The 19,395-nt window shown below is 36.2% G+C and overlaps 1 protein-coding gene across 1 annotated transcript; it reads right to left on the reverse strand.

Annotated features, from left to right (window-relative positions):
* Positions 1-15,287: 15,287 nt before the first annotated feature.
* LOC132302100 (endochitinase At2g43590-like) lies at positions 15,288-16,948 on the reverse strand. The gene is made up of 2 exons (XM_059799045.1): positions 16,457-16,948; positions 15,288-15,919 (listed from the first exon to the last, which is right to left on the reverse strand). Exons 1-2 carry the CDS (start codon positions 16,890-16,892, stop codon positions 15,516-15,518), a joined length of 840 nt encoding a protein of 279 aa, XP_059655028.1. The 5' UTR covers positions 16,893-16,948; the 3' UTR covers positions 15,288-15,515.
* Between the last annotated feature and the right edge of the window lie 2,447 nt (positions 16,949-19,395).

The raw sequence follows: 19,395 nt of genomic DNA on the forward strand, positions 1-19,395 counted from the left end.
GGAAAAGGCAAGGAATTTTTTCACAAAGGGGAGCCCACCTGAATTCTCAGGCTCCACCGATGCAAAAGCAGCTCACCAGTGGAAACAAGACATCGAGCGACATCTTCGTCTGGTTCAGTGCACAAAGGTTCAAAAGTAGATGCTTGCTAGTTTCAAGCTGGTCGGAGATGCATTGCAGTGGTGGGAGTCAGTTACCACTACTGATGAGAGGATGTCATTGACTTATGATCAATTCAGTGCACTCTTTGATGAAAAACACTTTCCTTATGCAGTTAGGGCATCTATGAAGACTGAGTTTCTTAATCTACAGCAGGGAAATATGACAGTGGCAGAGTATGAGTAGCAGTTCACACGCTTATCTTTTTTTACTCCGGAGGAGGTGGATACAAAGGAAAAGAAGCAGAATAGTTTTATTAAGAGACTGATGTGGTCTATTAAGTGAGTTATTACCGGTATTCCAGCCTACACTACTTATGCTCAGGTGCTGGACGTCGCTCTACAGTAGTATCAGTTGACTATAGACTTCAGACGAGCTAAGGGTGAGAAGTGGGGTGACGGAAACTCTGCAAATCAGTCAACTGAGAAAGAAAATGGCAATGGACATCGACAGAATGACAAGGGCAAATTCCAGGGACAACAGTCTTGGAAGAAGCACAAGGGTAGTTCTAATGCTCACAGGGATGGGGCACATATTCAGAGGCAGCAGAATGGGGGACCACAGGCTGGACAGTGTCAGCCATCAGCTAACAGACAGAGGAGGCCATTTGGTACTTTCCAGGGCAGTTGTTTCACTTGTGGAGAGTATGGTCATACTTCTAGGCAGTGTCCTAAAGTAGGACAGGGACAGGGCCAACATGTGCAGTAGGGACAGAGGGCACCTGTACATTTACCAACTCCACAGGTTCCACGGATTCAAGGACAGACATATCCGACTTTACCGGCACCACCACAGCCTCAAGGACAGGCACCGCAGTAGTTACATTATGGCAGGGTGTACAACCCCGTGCCCTGGGATATGCAGGCACCTCAGGCTGTTGAGGGTAAGTTTCCTATTCATGGTTTACAGGGACATGTTTTATTTAATACGGGTGCTACACACTCATTTGTAGTTAGATCTTTTGTTACTTTATCTGGGATGACAACACGAATATGCAGTAGACCTTAGGGTATTTCTACACCTTTAGGCAATACAACCATTCTACATGAGAGTGATAGGCCTGTGACACTAGATATTGGTAAACTTATATTTCTAGCTAATCTTTTGGTCCTAGACATGCACACTTATGACGTGATACTTGGGATGGATTGGTTATCGTACTACCATGCCCAAGTTAATTGTTATGATAAGTCTGTTATTTTCACCATACCTGGTCAGGATATGTACGTCGTTACTATGCCACGTTTTAATGGGGTCACTAGCACTTATTTGTTTCATGTGGAGAAGGAAACGGAGGAGGAGATTACTGTGTTATTGGATCGCATACCAATTATGCAGGACTTTTCGGATGTTTTTTAGGAGATTCTAGGGTTGCCACCTAGTCGAGAGATCAATTTTGTGATTGACTTAGCTCTAGGTACTACGCCTATTGCTAGGGCACCGTACAGGATGGCACTAGTGGAGATGAGAGAGCTGAGGGATCAGATTTTGTACTTACTCAGCCAGTGTTTTATTCAAAGGAGTACGTCACCATGGGGAACACCGATCTTGTTTGTAAAGAAGAATGATGGTTCACTTCACCTGTGTATAGATTACAGGGAGTTGAACAAGGTGACTATTCGGAACAAGTACCATTTGCCCAGGATTGATGATCTTTTTGATCAATTAAAGGGAGCTATATACTTCTCTAAGATTGATTTGCATTTTGGATATCATCAACTGCGGGTTAGGGAGCAGGATGTTCCGAGGACAGCGTTTCTCACTAGATATGGGTCTTATGAATTTCGTGTCATGCCGTTCGGACTGACTAACTCACCAGCAGTTTTCATGGACTTAATGAACAGAGTCTTCAGGGTTTATTTAGATCAGTTTATCATTGTCTTCATAGATGACATTTTGATTTATTCAAAGTTAGAGGACGATCATGCTAGACATCTTTGCATAGTTTTGCAGACGCTTCGTGAGCACTAGTTATATGCCAAGTTGAAATGTAAATTTTGGCAACGAGAAGTGAAGTTTCTGGGTCACGTGGTGTCATAAAGGGGAACAGCGGTAGATCTAGCCAAGGTTTCAGTAGTGGTTTAGTGGGGACAGCCTACTTCACCTACCAAGATTCGGAGTTTCCTCGGATTGGTAGGATATTATCGTAGTTTCATCCAGGGGTTCTCAAAGATAGCGAGACTACTCACTTATTTGACTAAAAAGGGTGTACGGTTCGTGTGGGATGAACATTGCCAGAAGGCTTTTGATGAGCTAAAATGCAAGTTGACTTCTGTACCGGTTTTATCTACTCCACAGAGCGGGATAGAGTATCTTGTTTACACAGATGCTTCTTTGTAGGGTCTTGAATGTGTTTTGATGTAGGAGGAGTGACCGATTTCGTATAGATCTCGTAAGCTTAAGCCTCATAAGCTTAATTATCTAACACATGATTTAGAATTGGCAGCTGTGGTCTTTGCCATACATATTTAAAGGCATTATCTGTTGGGAGAATCTTTCATATTATTTAGTGATCACAAGAGTCTGCAATATTTGTTCACTTAGCGGGAGCTGAATATGAGGCAGCGCCGATGGTTAAAGTTTGTAAAAGACTGTCAGTTCTCTATACAGTACCATCCAGGAAAAGCGAATGTGGTGGCCGATGCACTCAGTCGCTGACCTGTTGGTAGTCTTTCTGCTCTATTCACTACTGAGTGGAATCTTTTGAAGACGATGGATGAGTTGTCGGATGCTTTCATGGCTTACGTGGTAGTTACACCTTCTATTATTCACAAGGTTTTGAAAGCATAACTCATGGATTAGTAGTGCATTGATAGAGTTACTGAGATAGCTTCTGAGGAAGTTCCATTTTATTATGTTGGGACTGATAAAGGTTTGAGGTATAAGGGACGGTTGGTGGTACTTTCTATTGATGATTTGAAAAAGGATGTGATGACAGAGACTCACCACTCTGAGTTTTCTGTTCATCCAGGCGGGGATAAGATGTATCAGGATATGAAGCGGTAGTTTTGGTGAGTAGGTATGAAAAAGGACATTGCTATTTTTATCTCTCGGTGTAATACTTGTCAGATGGTCAAGATTGATCATCAGCGGCCGCCAGGAGCTCTACAGCCATTACTGATACCGGAATGGAAATGGGATAGCATTTCTATGGATTTTGTGGAAGGATTGCCTATTTCCTTTAAGGATCATAATTTCATTTGGGTCATCATGGATAGGTTGACTAAATCAGCTCATTTCTTGCCCATTCGCACTGACTTCACATCGGAGCAGTTGGTGAGACTTTACATTACAAAAATTATGAAGCTCCATGGCATCCCGTTGTCTATTATATCAGACAGGGATTCGAGCTTTGTGTCAGGATTCTGGAAGAGTTTTCAGCAGGCTTTGAGTACGGAATTACATCTTAGTACTGCTTATCATCCTCAGATTGATGGACAGACTGAGAGGCTTAATCAGATCATAGAGGATATGCTTCGATCGTGTGGTCTTGATTTCAAGGGCCACTGGGAGGATTATTTGCCACTGGTGGAGTTTGCATATAATAATAGTTTCCAGAAGACTATTGGTATGGCACCGTTTGAGGCTTTGTACGGTCGACCGTGTCGATCGCCTGTTTGTTGGATGGAGGTTAGCGAGAGCATATTTTTGGGTCCAGAGTTCATTAAGGAAACTTCTGAGACGATTGCTCTTATTCGGGATCGCATGCTCACTGCTCAGAGTCGGCAGAAGAGTTATGCCGATCGTCACACACGTGTTTTGGAGTTTCAGGTTGGGGATCAGGTTCTGCTCAAAGTGTCTCCTATGAAAGGAGTAATGCGCTTTAGGAAGAAAGGAAAGTTGTCACCGTAGTTTGTGAGTCCATTTATGATTACGGATTGAGTGGGAGCTGTCGCTTATCGGTTGGCAATTCCAGATAATTTGGATCGTGTGCACAATATGTTTCATGTTTCCATGTTGCGGAAATTTCTGCGAAATGAGGATCGGTATCAACATATCGATGTTGGGGAAATTAAGTTACAGCCAAATGCAACTTATTTGGAGCCATCGTGTCGTATTGTCGACCGTCGGGATCAAATCCTTCGTAATAAGGTTATCCCTTTGGTGCGTGTTTAGTGGAGTCATCACAATGAGGCTAAGTCAACTTGGGAACGGGAGAATGTCCTTCGCTTACAATTTCCTGAAATATTGGAAGAAGGTAAAAGCGAATTCCGAGGACGGAATTCCTTTTGTTAAGAGGGAAGAATGTAATACCCCTAAATTTAAAAGGATAGTCTCAATATTTTAATTATTGTTTTCTTGCATTTTTAGTTGATTATTTGATTTTTGGTTAGTTGCCTATTTTTGCTTAATTGTTAATTGGTTATTTTATTTGTATTAATTGTTTAATGGTTATTTATTTGAATTAATTGTGTAAGTGTTTAGTTATTTTTAATTAAGTGATTAATTGTTTTTATTGTTGTTTGATTAATTTTTTTTAATTATATATTTGTTTAAGTGGACTTATTTGGTTTAAAATTATATGTTGTATAGATTAAGGCTTTTCTTTTATGAAATTGTGGTTAGCCGACCTAGTCTCCGTCTCTTATTACACTTCAACTTAGGTTTAAGTGTGGCCTATAAATATATGTATTAAGTTCTGCCTAGGGTTTTAAAACCCTATTCATGACATTGGAGGCAGAGAGAGAACAGAGGAGGGTTTACAGTAGTCGGATTTCGCCGGAGAATTTAGGAAGATCACAGTGCAAGGTATCAGACTGAGACCTAAAAGCAAGTTCTATTCCTAACTCTCTCCCTTTGGCTCGTGTTCTTTACATGTCTAATACAATTCCAGGAATAAATAAAGATTAAAATTAATCTGGTTTTCATGTCTGAGATGCTTTCAACAGGACGTGTTCACAAATTGTTTATTTCTCGTTTTAAATTCTTTCTTGTGTAACTCATAATTTAATTCATGTCAGTTGATGTATAAAGAATTTAATTAGTTTGGAACACATTGGGAAACACTAAAATTAATCTGGTTTGCATGGTTGAGTTGCTTTAAGCTGTAGGTGTTCAGGAATGGCTAATTGCTCGGTTTAAATTCTTTTTGCATAATTCATGTTTTAATTGATGTTGGTAATTGAATAAAGAATTTAATTGTTTCTAGAACATACTAGGACTTAGTTTAAACACCTAGGTACCTTAGGAATGGAGGACAGTTCATCCAAAAATCGCCGGACTTGAAAGAGACGAAGGAATAGGAGAAGAGCCAGCTCCCGTTGGAAAGGAGCAGGCTCCCCTAAGCAAAGAGTAGGCTCCCACAAAGAGGGAGACGGCTCTAGGGACCTTGGAGGCGGTTCCCCATTGTGGGGAGCCGGCTCCATGATTTAAGGAGGCAGCTCCCTCTTTGAGGGAGCAGGCTCCCTCAAATATTTTTATTTTTCGGCTTTTCAGTGACCTGTTTGGGCTACGGTGCTTGGATTTTGACATTTTCAGGTTTAGGTAGAAGCTGTACTGGGGGTATTCAGGGATGCCCTAAGCCTTGGTTAACCTTTTGAGAGTAGGTTAATGCAAAACAAACCAACTGATGCTTATACTTGAACCGTAGACAAATTTTAACTAAATTAGTTTACTATTTCTAGATGGAAAGGATTTTGAATTGCTTAATCCTATAATAGCAATTCTCAGTGATAATATCTCAGTTAATTATGTTCCAGTGTTGTAAAACAAGCATGTGAATTTATATATTCTAGTATGCTTATTTAGAATTAAATTGGTTTACTGTTTCTGGATGGAAATGATTTTTGAATTACTTAATCTTAGGATAGCAATTCTCAGTGATGATTTGTCAGTTAATTATATTCCAGTGTTATACGATAAGAACGTGAATTTATACATTCTATTATGCTTACTTAGAATTAATTGGTGTACATATATGACCTGTGATATCAATTATTGGACTTTGTGGAGTAATATCGAATAAGCCTGTTATTTTACAAAATTTTGTCATGCTTAATATGGAACAATTGATGTTTATATTTAATATTTTAATATCAATTGTGGAATATATGAATTAGTTGATAGTTACATTTATTACTTGTTTTATCAACTGTTGGATGTTTGGATTGTATGCACCGATATGGGATGGTGGCATACTAGGGATGGATTAGCTCAAATCACTAAGTCCTACCTATTTTGGAATAAGGGAATGGATTATGAAAATAAAATCCTACTTATATGTAAGTCTGTGCGGCTGAACAAACTGAACGGCTAACTGGATTTAATATGGATGGATAGTATAGACTTTAGATATATATACTTATGGTACCGCAATATGAGCTTGAGTCTCAGAGTTGACAGTTAGGGAGCGTATATGCAATAGGATGCGTATCTAGATATAATAGACTGAGGTATACCCTGTTAGGCTTAGGTACTCTTGCCCACTCAGGTGCGTTTTGCATGTTGCCTTCTATTCAGGCTGAGACCCCCTGCATAGTCTAGTGAGAGTCCCGTAGTGTGGATATATATGTACGAACTACATAGCTATTGTTAAGTTGTTTAGGATGTACATGCGTATCGAGTCTCTACTTGGATTGTAGTAAGATAGAACTTGTTTGTGGGCCTGACCCACTTCTATTTTTCAGGTGTTCGTCAGTTCTAGGCGTAGAGATTGTTCGTGCTGAGTAAAGACAGCCACTCATTCTTTTGACGATGTAGGGTCTCTCTTCATGATTTAGTTCTGAATTTCTTTTAGTTTTCCGTTTCAGTTTGGGATATTATTAGAGGTCCACTGGATGGATTCCCGAGTTGTTAAACTATTGGAGGTTTTGGATTATATGGATTTTCAGTACTTAAGTTAAAGGATTATATTTTTAGAATTCTTTTAGCTTTTAATTATTTAATTCTTAATTCATTTTGTAATCTGTGTTCATTTAAATATTAATTGTTTGTTATTCCCTCGGGTTTGGGCTTAGGCTTGATCAACCCATGTTTCCGATTCGAGGGGTATCACACAAGGCAATAAGAAGAATCCTAGGTCAATGCACCTATCAAATCCCTAACCATCACTCTAAGAAGAAGAGACGCGAGGACCTCGCCATTGAGGCTCACGAAAACAAAACTCCAAATCCCCCAAGGAAGGACTTGAGTCAATCTGACTCATCATCCCATGATGTTAGAAATAAAACCCCAATGATGTCATCACATCAAGGTCACCACGAAACTCTAAGAGATGATGCCCTAGTATCAATCTTAACCAACTAAGCTGGGACAACCCACAATGCCTAAACAAGACATAAAAATATGCAGTTAACACGTAACACAGCAATGGACTACATACTCACACAAGTAAGAAAGAATCACATAAGGCATGTTAATGTATGCATTATACAACCATACTAAGAATAACAAGCACATGTAATACGCTAAGGCAAACAAGCATAACCCTCATGCTAAGCAGACAAGCGTAAATCAACATGTTAAAACAGACAAGCACATACAATGTACTGAAGCCGACAAGCATATACAGTATGCTAAGGCAGACAAGCACATATAACTTGCTAAGACCTATAAGTATACACAATGTACTCAGACAGACTAGCACATACAATATACTAGAGCAACAACCATATATATCATATTGAGACAGTTAAAGTAAACTTCTAAACATACATCCACATAAGCACATAAACATGTGATCACATTCAACATGTTATCAAGAAGCAAATAAAAACATAAAGTATGGCAACACAAGCATGATATGCACCCAAAACCCGTCGTCTTAAGGTTTTCGAACCTAAGAGCTCTGATACCACCTATGACGGCCCTGGTTTTAGGCCAGCGCGTCCTGTGATGAACCAAACGTAGATCCGATAACGAATCCAGAATGCAAAAGCAAGAAACAAGACAACGGTCTCCCAAGGCACAACATACCTCTAAGACACTTTGATGACCTTCCATGAGGTCGTGGAACTCAATTAGAACTGACGCGAAAGCAAAAGATCAGAAAAATAACAATTAAGCCCCCAAGGGCAAAATAGATATTTTACATGAAAATGACGTCCCTAGAATGTATATCATTCCCAAAACACATCCATGACTTCCCATGAAGTCACGGAACTCAAAAAAGTAGCAGAAGCGGAAAGCAAGAAAAACTGAGCAAAAATAGCCCCAAGGGCAAAATAGTCATTTCTAAAACTATGGATTTCTGGTGCCACCGAGCACACTGCTAGAAAGATAATGAAAAACTAATCAAGATGGATACAAAAATCGCATGATTTGGAGTCCGGACGAAGGAGAAACGGCATGACGAAGAAAAACGAGCACTAAAGGCTAAAAGGGTAAACTGGTAATTATCTAGGAAGATCTTGGTGCAACTGAGTACATCGTTGGAAAGATAGCAAAAAATTAATCAAGTTCAAAAAAAATTTCACTCGATTTGGAGTCCGGACGAAGGAGAACGAGCGAAAACAAAAGTTGACGTCACGACGTCGAGACGAGCACCCCAGAGCACCCCGAGAAGCACATGACATGCTAGGGGAAGAAAAGTTCTAGCCAGAACTGAGAGCCGAAACAAGATCCGAAACGACATTTTCTGGAAAAACACAAAGAAGAAACCCTCCCTAAAATCGAGTTTTCAACCTGACCTTGTGGAGGAAAACGAAAAAAAATTCACTATGAAATACCCAAAATGCCCCTAGATCAGAAGAGGTCAAGATGGTCAAAAAGCTGCTACAAGATTTGTCCGCAACTGAGAGCAAAAACGGGCCATCAAACGAATTTTTCTGAAAAAACACGAAGAACCCCCCCCCCCCCCCCCCCCCAAAATCAAGTTTTATACCTGATCACATGAACGGAAACAAAAAAAAGTGCATTGTAAAATGTCCAGAATACCCCCAAGAAAATCAGGTTAAGAAGTTTAAAATCTTTCCGAGCTGCTGCCAAAGGAAAAGAAATAAGGCTTCAGGAGCTTTTTAAATTGCCTAAATTGAAAATACAATTTTAAAATACACCCACAAGACCCCAGAAGTTTCGGATCGGTCGACACATTTTTTAAAAAAAAGTTGATGAATAGTACCAAGTACTAAAATCTCAAGTTTTAAAAACATATTTATAAACTTTAAAATTAATGGCCTTTGGCCTCATGTTATACATACAAAATAAGCATCCAAAAAGTGTTCTTAGGTAAACATTACATATTTGGAATCAAGGATACAAGTTTTGATATATAAAACTACAAAATGATATTTCATGTTAACATTTGCATGAAATGAGAATTTTAAAAGTTACAAGTCATCCAAGGAATGATGAGCATCACGAACCAAGCCTTCGTACCTGAAACAAATCCCCAGTAACTTTGGGGTGAGTAACATAAAGCTACTCGTAGGAAATGAGCATGCATCGACCTAACATTTTACAATTCTATCACCTTAAGGTGAAACATGTTAAAGGCGCTCATGCCACATAACGTCTATGTCAAGCGAGACTCGGGGATCATTATAAGCTACTCATGCAATCGAAATGAACTACGGCATACAAGTACACATGCTCAAGTACAGTAAACCGTATTAAAACATGATACACAACATACAAGCATACATATTAAAGTACCTTAAATCATGTTAAACAAGATAAGCAATATCTAACACACATATATAAGTATTCGACATATATAGAGTACTCGTATATCAAGTATACAAACACAAGTATACTAAGCTAAACAAAATATACATAAGACAAATATACACGGCACAAGTATACTAAATGAAATTTAAACTCACGGAGCAAGTATACAAGTTCAAGTATACTAAATAGGATTCAAATGTCCAAAGCAAGCATCAATTCTCAAGCTACAAGTAATCCATTATTAACAACTTGAATTTAAATGCGAAATCAAATAGTGAAAAGACTAGGGTATACAGTCGCTAGGGCATGCGGTCGCTAGACCAAGCAAGTATTTTCGGGTAATTACAACCCACAAGGTACCACCTAGTGCGCACTTATGACTTAGAAGACTCTTGTCTCCGTACTAGAGTCAGACCCTAGTCTTCACTTAATTTATGTCCTCACAAGCTTTCCAAAATCAATAAGTTCAAAACTTATACAAAATTAAAATGCAAGTTACCACATAACATGCACAAGTAAGGTTGAATCCATACAAACCATATCATAGAATTCAAGTCTAAATAGCATATGACATGTCATGTCCTCAATATGCAATTTATACACAAAGTAAGAATATTTTACAACAATTGAACCACATTACCCTCCTAAGACACAAGTACTAAGTAAGCTTCAATTTAGCAACAAGCTTTCAAGGTAAACAATTGTGATATTCTAACAAGCTATATACCTACACAAGATATATTTAAACAAGTTATTCAAGACAATGATATCACATATTATGCTAAGACCAATTACCATTTTAAAATACCCCAAGTGTTAATTCTACACCTAATTAGTAATATGCTCACAAGGTAATTTATTGCACTACATTTCATGAGATCATCACCCTAATATAAAAAGTCTCTAGATTTAAAAAAAATTCCAATTAGGCTCAAATTAATATATGTGAAAGGACATAACATGGCTTTCACATATATTCTACCCAAAATCAATTTAAGTGACTACAGCACTTAAAATAAAATTAATTAAGCTAATTAATTAATTTTTTCTAGATTATTAAACAACTCGAAATATCCTCAAATTAACATATATTAAAAAACTCACCAAGTCCTATTTTAATATCACATTACAAGTTGATTTCATGCTTGATACAACTATGTGAATTAAACTTTCATAAAAGATAAATATTAAATAAAATTTGCAATTCGTATTCAAATGCTCTCAATTTAATATATGTTGATAAACATGCTAAGGCCTAATTTACTAGCATGCCACAATTTAATTCCAAGGTGCCTACCATCATGAGAATTAAATCTTAAATATAGAAAATAATTAAATTAAATTCTAGATCTTGAACAAAGGCATGCTCACAAGTTGTATATGCTTATAAAACAATCAATATAACATTAATATAAACTAAAGACACCCCTACCTCAATTTGAGATGAAAATCTCAAAAGCCACCAAAATGAAACTGCTCCAAATCCGACGATACTTCGGGGTTTTGTCGAGGACAACACGGTGAACATTAAACTCCAAAGAGGACTTACCAAAATCCTAACTTGGTCTCAAACCCAAACTCAAAATTTGGCTAAAAACGGGTTCTAATAAGGGGGAAAGATTCGCGTCATCAAGACAAACACAAAACGTAAAGGCACTATGACTTTTTAACAAAGGGAATAAGGTTTAATTGAGAGAAGAAGAGTGGCAGCTCCCATTGGGCTGCCATGGCAGTTGCTGGTCATGCATGAAGAGAGGAGAAGGTCAAAAATGAAATGTCTCACCCCCCTTTTATAGGAAAACCCTAAAAGTGCTCCAAAAGGGCCCCGCCGGGTTCAGAAAAGTGGAATTTGAGCAGACGCGCTCAAATGACAAAACTCCGTGAATGAAAAAGAACCGAAATATGAAAATATGAACAAAGGAATAAACGGCGTCAAAAACTGAGTCCCGACCAGAGAGATATACCCCGAAAAACAAAAGTTAGAAACCTTGAAACTTGGGGAAAATGACCAAAAGGCAATTCTAAGAGTACACGACTCAACGAAAAGTGAAAATGAATCCCGTACGAGGATCCAGGCTCAAATCGAGGCATTTTTGCAATAACTTTCATTAATTACACAATGGCCCCTCCAAAAAGTGAAAACTACACTAATGACTCAAAATGAAAATATCTTCCAAAAATATTTTCTTAAAAACTCCTGAAATAAAATATCTTCAAAAGATATTTACGAAAAACACCCCAAGAAACAAAAATATTTCTAAAGAATTATGCATCCATGCCCCTATGGACACCGGGAGTAACCAGAGTACTTTCCTACAAAAGTAAAGATACGTATTTCGTGGAAACCACTTAGAATGAAGGTACATGAAGTTAAAACTCAACTCCGAACACAAAAAGTGAGGTTATACCAACAAAATGACAAACGGGGAAAAGACAAAATAGGAAAAATAACGAAAAGTGAATAGTGTCTAAAAACGAAAAATGTGAAAATAACTCGGTCCTTAAAGGAAATTGTCAATCCAAAGGAAAGAGTCTCAGAAATCATTTACAAGCACTCGAAACGACACTAAGTGACAAGAAACTGAACTCAGAAAAGAAATTTCAACGAAAAAAAATCATTCGTAAAGTCCTGAGGAAATAAAGAAAGGAAGGAAATGATCGGGTCATTACAATATAAATATATATCAGACTATATCATTTTTTTACTAATACATATATTATAAATAATATTAATTAATAAATTACTTCCCTTATATATAAATATATCTATCTACATATATATATATATATATATACACACACAACTATCCATGGGTAATTATTCGTACCTTTTTAATCTCCTATCCAAATAGTCAATGGGACCCAATTGCTTAGTCCATTATTACTATCCATATCAAATTCCTTTAAAAATGAAAAATAAAATATATAAAAATAAAATTAAAATTAAAAAAATCAATTAAATTCCTAAACAAATGCATATCATCACATACCAATTAAATTAAATAAATAAATCAAGTGCACAATTTAATTTAAACAAATAATTCAATTAACATATAAACAATTAAATCAATTAAATAAGTAAACAATTGGCCAAGAAATCAAATAAACAAGTAAAATGCAATTAAAATAATTAAAATAATAGTGAGACTACCCTTTTAAAAATTAGGGATATTACAGCTATGACAATGCCTGTAGGCAACCTTTGCTACTTTCCTAAGGTGTGCAGTGATCGTATGACTACATTACTGGCTCTAGGAGTGAGTCAAGAACATGTAGACTTTTGGCATTTTGTATTACTTTTATTTACTATTAGTTAATTCTGGTGGCCAATATTGGTCTTCGTTGATTATATATATTTGTTGTTCCTCCCCAAATTGGGCCTCATTGTACATTCTTTTTCTTATATACAAGCTTACCATTTAACCAAAAAAAAAAAAAAAAAAAATGTGAATGAGACGGCATGAGCAAAAAAAAAAAAAATTGAGATAGTGGAGAAATGTTGGCATGCACCCAAAAATCATAACATTGGGTGAAACAAAAGCAAAAATATATATATATATAATAAAATAAATAAATAAATAAATAATCAGATAGCGATAAATGTTGGCTCACGTTTAATCATTGTGCCAAAATTTCTTGCAAAGTTAAGAGTAATATATATATATATATATATATATGTATTATAACGGTTCGATCTGGGATGGTCCGGTTCTATAGGACCCTAATCCGGGACCGACTCAAAAATTCACGATTCCATTATTTTAGAATCGTGACCGGACCGAATCGCTATGGAACTAGCCCAGACCGCCCGATTCGGTGCGGTCCGGTTTATTTTTCTAGTTGACGGTTTTTTTGCACACGCCTAATATATTGACCCAAAATAAAGAATTTGAAAATAATTTTAAATAGTGTCTCCTTAAATTTTAGTAAATTTATAACTTGGATGTACTTTTTTAACTACATTTTTTAAAGCTCAAATTTAATAATATTTTAAATATAAATTTTTCTAACTTTAATTATATAGTCCAGACTCACTTTCTCAATCTCAAATTTTTGGCTCCGCCCTGAGAGAGAGGAATAGACGCCATTTCTCCAATAAGCAAGCTTCCCGAGCATCTGTGAGAAAGATCATGTACAATAATATCCGTAGTAGACTGATGGCTTGCAAACTCCGCGACTGCAAGGAATCTAGAGCAGTTGCTGCCTCGTGGAGTCTTCCTAGCATAGTTTTCCTTGATCCCTAGTTCCCCTGCTTCAATTAACCCTTTGCTCTAGCTTTTTCCAGTTGGCACAGTTGTCATTGGGCTAGGCTGCTTTGTCTGGGTGTTTGCTTTACTCTTGTTAGCTTTGGACTTGTAGGTTTTTAGCTTGTGGGCTATTGCCTATATTTCTTGTGCAGTTCCTTTCTCGGTTTTAATGAAAAAATAAAAAATAAATAAATAAATAAAAGAAACACCGACCCAAACAGGCAACCAAAAACCGAAATACCTAAGTGAATTAAACTCTGCATCGGCTACTTATACAAGCTTACCATTCAACAAAATTAAACAAAAAAAAAAAAAACCAGAATCAGGGACAGATCCAAGTTGAAGAATTTTTTTTTTTTTGAGCATTCTACCTTTATAATTTGTTCATTTTCAGTAATATACCTATGAAATATTACATTTGTCCCGCTTAAAGTTACTAAAAAAAATGCGCTATTGCCCTCCAAAATTCATTTTTGCCCATTTTTGCCCCCCTTACATTACATCCTGGCTCCGTCCCTGAACATAATGAACGAAAAAAAAAAGAAGACAGAATTCTACTTGATTTTGATTTCCAATATTTGGTGGAAGTGAGGAAGTCAGGCCAATTAGAAAACATGGAAGCTTTGGTTGAAATTCCAGATATTGGTAGATTATGGACACTTTAAAATAACTGATCCTGAGATTCAGCGTCAACATAGCACAACACACATACACTTAGTTCGAGTTAGAAACTTCAAAGTTTGGTTATCTTTGGTGTATAATTTTCTTGCATTGCTAGCCAAATTACGAAGCAATGTTTGGGATGGCAGGACTGAACCAAACCATGAGCTCCAGTGAACTGATTGTGGGGGAGGGGATAGGGCTTTAATGTGGTTTCCATTAAATCTTTTGCACAGAAATTGGCTATATTTTAGACTCAAATTCGCATTCTCTCGTTTGAAAAAAAGACTCCAAATCCCCGTTGTAAACTGTGTCATACCAATAACTAAAAAAATTATCCACCTTACTTAGAATATGTTGAAAGTCCATGAAAAAGTATTTGGAGATGAGAGAGACCCCAAATCTAGCTTATGAAAGTTTTGTTTGGCTATGTGCATGGAAGTATCTTAGTAGTGTTTTGCAGATAATTCCTATTAATTAGCTATTATCAAAGATATATAGCGTAGGTCTAACAAAACAAGGCCAGAAGATTAGTTCGCAAATCAAAACTACTCTTAATTTTAATTGTTCTGCTTTAGTTCTTTTCACCTCCTAATCTATCTTTTATGTACGTTAAATAATGTATAAATGCAAAAATTTTATTGCTATAGGATGAACCAAAGGATACATTTTGATTCATATTACTTATTTCAATCCCTTCTGGATCATATATCAAAACAAGTAGTCAAAGAGTATATGATTAGGTCCAAAATACAGGAAAGTATCAATAAGAACCTAAACAATTTTTTTCACACTACTCTTTATTGTCTATTAATTCATTTAATAGAATAACTTTAATGTGTGACCTAGCAGCTGAGATTATCGCCCGGGGCGACACCAAGTTTGTTGCAGTAGTCCGTGTAATACGATACACGAGCATTAACGGCGTCAGGGTTTCCACCATTACATTCCATAGAATTGATGGCCCGGATTGTTGCCCCGAACCCTTGTCCGATGACAGAGTGAACATTGTTCATCCAAAACCATAAGGCCGTCTTGAACGACACAACTACATCTGAGGCCACAATGTCGGGGTTGCCTAGTCCATCAAACCCGATAGCTTGTCCGGCTGGACCATAATTGTAGTTCCATGATAGCTGAATAGGACCTCGGCCATAGTAACCCTTGCCTGCTACACATGGATACTGTGTATTTGTTTCGTCGCAGTAGTCCTTGGAGGCACCATCTATTTCTTCAATATAGCAAAAGTCTGCACAAACAAAAGATTTAATTAATAAATTTGCTTGTTATAATATTCAAGATTTATGATCAGAGTTTATTACTTGTATAGGACGTTCAAATTACCATAGCAAAGAGCAATTAGAAACTTCAATTTTTTGCTTATGTGTGCATGTCTACAACCCATAAATTTAATAAACAACAAGAAAATTTTGTTTATATATAAATATATATAATATTAGTGTGTGTTGTTCATTTTACCGTATAAAAAAAAAAAAAGCTCAAATTAGTTCATTAGTGAGATGTCTGACTACCAATATATATGTCTATGTAATTTTGTTAATATTACTTTTACCATAATGAGCTACAACGACAAGCCTACAACCCACTTGAAATAATATATATGCAGGTCTATGCAAATATATTTGTATTGTCCAATTTTGTTAAAGTGTATATATATATATACACACACACACATACATGCATGCACTAGCATATACAGAATATTTTTGTATATCTATCTACCTATAAATTTCAATTTATTTAGAAAGAGATGATGAAATCTTACGTCCAGTTTCATGTGTAGTATGTGCAAAGAAAGCTGCAATCTCGCGCTTGGATTCATCAGCAGAGCCGGAGCCAAATTGAGAATAAGCATTGGCAGCATCAATGAATGCAGCTCTGGTGTAGAAGCTCTTTCCGGCACAACCTGCACCTGCTTGGCCGATGATGTCATTAAAGAATGCGTCGGTCACAATGTCGGCCACCGAACCACCACCGCTAGGAGTAGGAGTAGTAGGCGTGGTGGTGCCGGTGCAAGGACCGGCTTGGCAACCGTCTCCGCAATAGGCATCGCCAGTGCCACAGTACCCGAACTTACTACAGCACAGGTCCGCGGCACAACCGCAGTTCTGACCCACCACAGATTCCGGCAGAGATCCGGCGAGGATTCCGGCCAGAATGAGTGTGATGAGTAAGGTCTTTTCTAAATTGAAAGCAACCATATTGAAAAGAAGTACTGTAACTATTGTTAGAAGAGAAATGTGTTGTGTAATGATAAGGTTGGGACATGGCGAGGTATTTATAATGCCAAGTCCATGGAAAGTGCCAAGTAAAAGGCACGTTGTTTCAAATTCAAGTTTGGCACGCAATTTTCCAGAAGGTTACTAGTGCGTGTATGATTTGGTCCATGCAAGACTTTGACTTGGCAATAGGAGGGTAAGTATTTTATTTATCATTTTATTTCCGAGGAGGGCAAGTAGTAATTAATGGTATGAATATAATGTCGGCATATAAATTTTCAAGTTTCTTTTTTTTTTTTTTTTTTTTTAATTGTTGAAAATATATTTAAGATAAAGTACAACAACAATCTCGAAAGTTTGTCAAAAAGATACATATGTGTAAGTTATTTATTTTATGGACAATGATACTCTTTGAAGGTTGAAAAGTGGACAAAGGTACCCATGTAGCCAACTGGTATGAAATTTGACCAAATTGCCCTTTAACCATTTAGGGGACCTTTTTAACTTTTCAAGTTAATAAATTGGACCAATGTACCCTTGATGAACAATTTATGATATCAGGCACAATGCTAGTAAGAAAATAATATAAGAAAATACGCTTAAAATTTTAGAAAAATAATAATATAAAGAAATTTTTAAAAAATAAAAAAATTGACTGGGCTTCTTCTATTGGTTTGGTTCTAATGATACAAGGGAATAAAATTTTTAGTGAAGTAACAATATATAACAAAATAAAATACTATTCGACAATTTTATTATTTATTTTAGAGGCAACAATAATATAATTATTTTAATTAATTAAGCACATATTTATTTTCTCTGCTTTTTTATATGCAAATTTATTTTTTCTACATTTCTTGCTTCAGATCTTCCTTCAAAGGTTTAAAAAAAAAAAAAAATCAAGGTTCTACCGTATTGTGTTCTAATTTATTCTATTGTTTTCTCCTTTATGGTATATTAAATAGAGTAATCACGATTACATTATTCAAATAAAATAATTCTTATGTCCGTGTCCAACTTTTTATTTTTATTTGTCCAATAATAAGTGTCTCATCTAAAATAATTAAAAATAACGCTGAGGAACCTCTGCGATGCTCTGTAAGGCTGGCTTCCATTGTTGTCCCCCACCACCACCGTGGTGCCTTCTGCTACTGCTTCCACTGCTGCTGCTTCCTACCACTCCATCGGGTGAGGTGGCGGTCCTACTCTTAGTGACATGTATGCACTACATACATTGTATTTTCTAAAAGAGAAAATTGTACGTTGTAGAAAGATCTTAATGGCATACTTTGATTTTCTATGTAACAAAACCTAATTTTGACTTTTGAAGTTATAATTTCTCACAAGGGCTGTCCATAAGATTGGTTTGGCAGATACAGAAACTTGCTTAAATTAATTTGGAATTATTCAGAAAACGTAATCTACTTGGACACCATTTTCTAATTTGTTTGAAACCAAAGTATTTCAACCATTCAGCTTCAATGCATATGTGAGAGCATATTAATATCTTTAAAATAAATAAATAAAAAGTGCTGGATGTTTTAGGGTTTGTTTGGATTTCCCTTGTATTCAGATTGCTTTAACCTTAAAAAAAAAAATTTTAACCTTAAAAATAATAAATTTCTAAGAATAATAAATTTGCTTTGACATTAAAAATAAAAAAATAAAAAAAACAAAGAAGCCAATCTCTGTTAACATTTCGTCCCTTGTATCGATAGTTTCGCCACCACCACCTCCACCTCCAGTTTTTGTCACAAACTCAACATAGCAGCCACTCATTGTCCCAATTATCCAATCAGTGCATCCAATTTCGAAACGAAAACGTTTTTCCAATCAAGACATTGAAAATTTATCATGAAAATATGTCATTTTCATCATAAATTATAGTTTGTCATGACTCATGAGGTCCTAAGCCTAACTTTGATTTTGAGATGTCCAATTTGTAATGGCAAATGCAAGACTTGTAAATAACATGTATTTGGAGGATAAAATAACTATTTTTTTTGTTAACTTTATGATTAAATCTTAAGACTATGATTAAAAGTGAGCAAATTGCTTACCATTCACCAAAAAACAATTGAGCAAAACTGTATAGAATTTATATATATATATATATATATATAACAGATTAAGTAACATAATTGTCACTAAGTTTCTAATAATACTCAATACAAATTATGAATAATAACTCATCAAATGAAATTTGAGAATGTTCTGTAGACAAAATTTAATCTTTCAGTGACAAACTACTAGTATTTTTCTAATATGATATTTGATTTGGACCGATATATCCTCAGTGATAATTTAGTTGGAAAGCAAAAACGAGTTTGAAAAAGCAGTATTGTAAGACTATGACCAGAAAAGGATGATGAGTTCGTTAATGCTCAAAATGAGGACGTTTTCAATATGTCCAAGTCAAGTCTATTCTCCAACTTTATAACCTTTTCTTTTATCTTATATATATTGGATAAGCGGATCGTATTTG

This window comes from Cornus florida, unplaced genomic scaffold, assembly GCF_030987335.1.
Source record: "Cornus florida cultivar Cherokee Brave unplaced genomic scaffold, ASM3098733v1 CherokeeBrave_3.0.0_Hap2_Chr01, whole genome shotgun sequence".
Lineage (NCBI taxonomy): Eukaryota > Viridiplantae > Streptophyta > Magnoliopsida > Cornales > Cornaceae > Cornus > Cornus florida.